This window comes from Lotus japonicus, chromosome 2 (assembly GCF_012489685.1).
Source record: "Lotus japonicus ecotype B-129 chromosome 2, LjGifu_v1.2".
Classification (NCBI taxonomy): domain Eukaryota; kingdom Viridiplantae; phylum Streptophyta; class Magnoliopsida; order Fabales; family Fabaceae; genus Lotus; species Lotus japonicus.
The window spans coordinates 94,509,577-94,516,025 of NC_080042.1; the positions used below are offsets into that span (position 1 = coordinate 94,509,577).

Sequence of the window (6,449 nt, forward strand, 5' to 3'; positions counted from 1 at the left end):
AAGTATTACCTAAGTGTAGCACTGTAGCCTTTTCTTTTTGCTGGGCAATATACTTATGAGAGAGACCAGAGAAATGCTTTTTTCTCTACTTTGTTCCAACCAACCTCAAAAGGTAGCCCTTTACAGTTCACCTGTTAGATTTGATACATATAGATTTCTCATTGAGTCATTTTTTACCCAAGCTATATTGGCTTCTGAGAAGGCAGAAGAAATCTTACTCAGGCCTAAGACCTGACTGAGAGGCCCGAGTTGCTTTCTTCAGTTCAGATTCACCATGCCCAGGCTCAATAACATTGATTTGATATGTTTAATTAATGATCCTCATCTTTCTGTTCATTTGCTGGTTTTATTATCCTTATGGTGCCTGATACTAGAAATTTCATCAAATACTGAAGTGCTCATGGCTCCATGCTACAGTCATTTATAACGTACTTATTGAGGTTGTACATTTGTTTCGTGGTCCTTTCTCTTGGTTGAAATGTTCTGATCCTTGATTTTCTGCAAAAAATTGTAGTTGATCCTTTTATTATAATTAAAATTGGCAGGAATGACTCTCTTTAATTTAATTATGCATGTATTACATTTTCGTTAGTGTGAGTGTTGGTCGTTTGTGTGGAATATGCAACTTTTTAAAATACAATTATGCTATATAACGTGGTTTATTGTTTTTAGATTAACATGAATCTTGGATCAACTTTTTATGCAAAAGTGAAATGGTTTCATGAATTTATGTCAACTGCATGATTTCTTGCTTATTGTTAATACATACTGTCTAATGCCTATTCTTGCTTCTTACTTCTTCATGGGTCATTCATCCTTTTGCAAATTTATGTGTTACAATTGCTACTCAACATTTTTGTAACAGCATCATCGACTTGCATCAGTGGAAAGAGATTTGCAGCCATATGAGAATGAAGCTCAGCCTTCTAAAGATTGTACCCTTTCTTTAGTTTATGTCCTGATGAATGTTTCAGTGTACCTTCTAATATTTGAGTATGAATATTTTCTTGTGGTTTACAGACAATTAAAATTTGGAAAAAAAATGAATTTGGCTTTGTTTGTCTCTCTATCGTTGGTAATATACTAATATATCTATGTAATTATTTAATTTTTCTGCTTTTAATCAGTTTCAGTTATCTGATGGCATGACATTTCGGTTGTGTGGAATTTGTTTCAGTGTAAACTTTTCTGATATGAGAGTTTTATGTATTTTACAATATTGACTGGGATGTGTATTGGAAAAAAACTCTTCTATTCAGCATCAAGCCCCATAATGCAAGTTTGGAAAAAAAACTCTTCTATGAATCTGTTTCAGATTTGTATTAACTGAAAAGCTTGCTGAGTTCAAGATGAGTTTTGTTTATATAGAACTGCAGAGTTTAGCTTCTTAGAGAAGCTAACTATTACAAACTAATCAATCTGAAAGATACCAGTGTAGAAAACCAAGTAGTCTAACAGAACAGCTGAACCATAACAGTGTAGAACTAAAGATAACACTCTAATATGCCCCCTCAAACTCAAGGTTAGAAAGCAAACTTGTCAACCACATTGAGTTTGTGCGTGAAAGCTGAAAAATGAATAGGAGACAGTGCTTTGGCGAGAATATCAGCCTTTTGATCAAGAGATGTGCCATGCTCAACAATTAAACTCTTGTTTAGAATCTTTTCCTGAACAAAAAAAGTATCCAACTCCATATGTTTAGTTCTGGAGTGTAGAACTGGATTATGAGTTAGGGCAATTGCACTCATATTATCACAGTATACCCTTAGAGTCTGAAAATGAATTTTCAATTCTGTGAGCAATGACTGAGCCCAGAGTAATTCAGCTACAGTATTTGCGAGACTCCTATATTCTGCCTCTGTACTGGATCGGGCAACCAATGATTCCATGGTGTACTAATTTCTTTTGCTTCAGACATAACAACCCTCTCAAGCAAGTCATGGATATACTTGGATTATCCTAATAGTAGAGATCCATCTTTCAAATGCTAAACTTGAACCTCCAAAAGATAATCCAATTGGCCAAGCTGTTTCAATGCAAACTCAGAATTCAACCTGTCAACAATCAGCTGCATCACTTTAAGAGAGTCACCAGTAACTCTTATGTCATCCACATAGACTAAAATATTTGATACAAGTAGAGGTATGCAATATAAAGAGAGTCAAACTGACTGTTCCTTTAGTTTCTCCAGTTTCCCTGGTTATTTTGGTCTCCTTCTGTAGTCCTTATTTTTCAAAATAAATATTAAAATTCAGTGTGCTTGCTGGATTTGGTCTCCTGTAGTTCTTATTTATTCAGGAGACATTAGGGTAAGGATTTGGCTTGGAAAGTGGATAGTACAATGCTGGGTTTTAATATCCAGAATAATCTTATTTTCTACTTCCAAAAGCCTAGTAAGATCATTAGAGCTATCTTTCATCAGTATATTTTGAGTTTGAAAGACAATGTATGAATAGAACAACAAAGAAATTAAGAATTGTCACTCAGTGGTGGACTGCAAGATTTATGTGGAATTTATTGTACAGATTGTGGGTCTGAAACTGCCAGTAAATACATCTTGTGGTGACCTATATAGTGGCGGCTTTGTGTCACCGGTAAATGAAACACAATTTCTGGCGCCCTGTACCAGCGGTTAGTGGAAAATCACCATAAATCAAGTTTTGGCACCTATGGTTCTGGGCTTCTGGCAATCTAAAAGAAACAGCTGGTAATTGACTGTGTCACAAACAAAAATAAAGCTATCACTAGGTTATATAGTTTTTCTCATATTTTCATACATAAAAAATTATAGGAAAATAATGTTGGAGAGTTTTCCAAACACACTTAGGTTTTGTTATCGATGATGCTAACTGAAATTCAAACACATACTTAAGTAATGGTAAAGTAAATGTATTCAATAACATATTGCGATGCCAGTACCATATAGAGAGTTTGTTTGACCATATGAGATTATGTGAAGTATATTGTGATGGCCAGTAACTGTAAAGTAAATGTATTCAATAGCATATTCCTCATAATAACACTTACGGTTATGGGAATATGACTACCAGAGTATTTTTTCCAGGTAAAGTATAAATGTGTTTGGTAGGCATTTAACAGTTTTACAATTTTATTTAATAAAAAATAAAAATAGTAGTCAGCACCAAACCTATGGTTTTAGACTTTTAGGAATCATTATTGAGGTATTTTCCACCAAACTTCGGAAGGTTATGACTGCGCAGCCAAGCCAAGCCAGCCATTGACCAAACATAGTCACTGATTGTTGAATAAAGAAAGAATGAAAATAGTAGTCAGCACGTGATGCTCAGCTACCACACTCAACTCAAAAATCAACCTTCGCACGGACCACACATATAAATTCCCTTCTCCTCACACAAGTTTCCACACCACAACTCTCTTACACAACCAACAACAACTACTGCAACTTAGCTCAAATTGCACTGCTTTATTTGCTATCCATATTTCTTTGCTTACAAACCTATTTTCAGAAACAAAGAATTTGAAGATGGTGAGTGTTGCTGAGATTCGTAAGGCTCAAAGAGCCGAAGGCCCTGCAACCATCTTCGCTATTGGCACTGCTAATCCTCCTAACTGTGTTGATCAAAGCACCTATCCTGATTTCTACTTCAGAGTCACTAACAGTGAGCACAAAACGGAGCTCAAGGAGAAATTTCAGCGCATGTGTAAGCATTCTACATTTTTCTCTCTAGCTCCATTTTTTTTTTCTATATAACATTCATTTACATTGCTAGACAGACTAGTCATTATCAGATTGATTTTGTTGTACTAATGTTGTTTCTTTGTAATTCATTTCAGGTGACAAGTCAATGATCAAGAAGAGATATATGCACTTGACTGAAGATCTTTTGAAAGAGAACCCCAACATGTGCGCTTATATGGCACCTTCTCTGGATGCTAGGCAAGACATGGTGGTCGTAGAGGTACCTAGACTAGGCAAAGAAGCTGCTGTCAAGGCTATCAAAGAATGGGGTCAGCCTAAGTCCAAGATTACCCACTTAATCTTTTGCACCACAAGTGGTGTAGACATGCCCGGTGCCGATTACCAGCTAACCAAACTCTTAGGTCTTCGTCCATATGTGAAAAGGTACATGATGTACCAACAAGGGTGCTTTGCAGGTGGCACGGTGCTTCGTTTGGCTAAGGACTTGGCTGAGAACAACAAAGGTGCTCGTGTGCTAGTTGTTTGTTCTGAACTAACTGCAGTTACCTTCCGTGGCCCTAGTGACACTCACCTAGACAGCCTTGTTGGACAAGCATTGTTTGGAGACGGGGCAGCTGCACTCATTGTTGGTTCTGATCCGGTGCCTGAAATTGAGAAACCTTTGTTTGAACTGGTTTGGACTGCACAGACTATTGCTCCAGATAGTGAAGGAGCCATTGATGGTCACCTTCGTGAAGTTGGATTGACATTTCATCTCCTTAAAGATGTTCCTGGGATTGTTTCAAAGAACATTGAGAAAGCACTAATTGAGGCCTTCCAACCACTAGGCATATCTGATTACAATTCAATTTTTTGGATTGCACACCCAGGTGGCCCAGCAATTCTAGACCAAGTTGAACAGAAGTTGAGCTTGAAACCTGAAAAGATGAGAGCTACTAGAGAAGTGCTAAGTGAATATGGTAACATGTCAAGCGCCTGTGTCCTATTCATCTTAGATGAAATGAGAAGGAAATCAGCTCAAGATGGACTCAAAACCACTGGGGAAGGACTTGAATGGGGTGTGTTATTCGGTTTTGGACCTGGACTTACCATTGAAACTGTTGTTTTGCGTAGTGTGACTATATAATATGTTTGATGATTTTATTATTTTGTAACACTCAAACTCATCAGATTTTGTATCTGTGAGGAAGAAAATAAACTCATATTGAGTTTGGTTATGTATGTTCAAATCAAAATAATGAATGGCTAATTGCTTTTTTTCATTTGTTTCAAAACTGAATATATGTTTATGTATCATTGTTTGGAAAACATGTGACCCTTATTTTATTGTCAAGTGCATGTTTGACATGTTGATTATTTTTTACATCCTTCAATATCACAGTTAGCATGTTAGGTTGCTGGTCTTAGACTTATTGAACAGTTATCCATAAAGGCTCCTATAGCACCAAGAGAGGCTAACCCCTTCTAATCCTTGCCTCAGTACCTTTTGTGTCTCTTAGTCTTGCAGGGATAAGAATCCAGTCAATGAGATTAAAAACAAATTCCTGGACAGTAAAATCATGCTACTATGTGTTAAAAAATTTCCAGTTATGCATTCTCCTTGTAATAGCTGAATTTATATGTCAAGAAACAAGGGCAAGGAAAAGTCCTTATCAGACGGTGATGTAAATGGAGGAGAGTGACAGCCAGTCAAGTGTTGAAATCTATAACAGTACTGAGTTTTTCCCAAAGTAAGAAGAGACCTAACTTTCAATGACAGTTGATGCTTGGGAGTAAAAGAGGGAATAAAAAGCACGTTGAAGAAACTTCTGATAATCTGGTTCCAAATCCTATGCTAAACAGGATAGCTCATTCATTAACTGGATATCAAACACGGTGATACATGCTGAGCGCAAGTCATTAAAGAAATTGTTGAGCGGATTTGTGATGTTTATTGTTTCAGATGAAAGTCAGTATTGACATAAATTACAATATTGATTTGGTGGAGATCACTAATCAGGACACTTTTTAATTCTCACTTTGCAATTTAGGTTGGTTTGAAGTATAAGAGTCTGTGTTTATAACTTAAAAGGGTAATTGGCTGCCCAAATGATTGTGCTAGACCATACACTGGTGATGCTTGGACTGGTTCATGATGGCCCAAATAACTATCAGGTTTGTTTATCAGTGCTTCTACCCACCTATAGTTAGTAGAAACCTCCAAGAGTCTATCATAATATGTTTTTCCCTTCTAATGCAGATTTAGCTTGGAGAAACAACAGTCAAACTTCTGATAGCTTCAAAACAAGAGTGCTCATCAATTCTTGATCTTTGAGTTACTCCATTTTTCATTTTTTTCATACATATTTTTCTACTGGAGATGTTAGCTAGTCTTTCTAATAAATTAAGTAGGTGATAACAGCTACACCAAGGCAGATTGAGTCTGAAGTGTTGGCTCGGATCCGCTTTCTCAGAATGGGTTAGTTAGGCTTGCTTAGTTTCCTCAAATTGAAAGCTTAGATTTTACTGTTAATTGCCTGGGTTGAAGTTACTTCTTATATTAAACTTGCATGAGCTATAGATCAGAAACTTGATTTACAAGTGGGGCAAGCATATTATTTGGTTCACCTCTATTACTGGAGATTTACAAGAAGCATAATTTACTTTATTGGTAATTTGCGACGGAAAATAAATCTGTCACAAAAAGCTGACTTAAACTGTCTAATTAGCGACGAAATATTTTAAAAGGAAATATTCCGTCGCAAAAACCGGCACAGATGGTTAAAAT

At 36.4% G+C, this 6,449-nt stretch overlaps 1 protein-coding gene across 1 annotated transcript; it reads left to right on the forward strand.

The window, feature by feature from the left end:
* Nucleotides 1-3,375: 3,375 nt before the first annotated feature.
* Nucleotides 3,376-4,944, forward strand: LOC130741358 (chalcone synthase 4-like). Its single transcript, XM_057594238.1, has 2 exons — nucleotides 3,376-3,683; nucleotides 3,817-4,944. Exons 1-2 carry the CDS (start codon nucleotides 3,506-3,508, stop codon nucleotides 4,806-4,808), a joined length of 1,170 nt encoding a protein of 389 aa, XP_057450221.1. The 5' UTR covers nucleotides 3,376-3,505; the 3' UTR covers nucleotides 4,809-4,944.
* The last annotated feature ends 1,505 nt before the right edge of the window (nucleotides 4,945-6,449 follow it).

Excerpts from the sequence above, each read along its gene's own strand:
- LOC130741358 (XM_057594238.1), top strand. The coding sequence starts at position 3,506 with ATGGTGAGTGTTGCTGAGATTCGTAAGGCTCAAAGAGCCGAAGGCCCT. Across the intron at positions 3,684-3,816 it reads GGAGAAATTTCAGCGCATGT|GTGACAAGTCAATGATCAAG; the intron begins GTAAGCATTCTA and ends AATTCATTTCAG.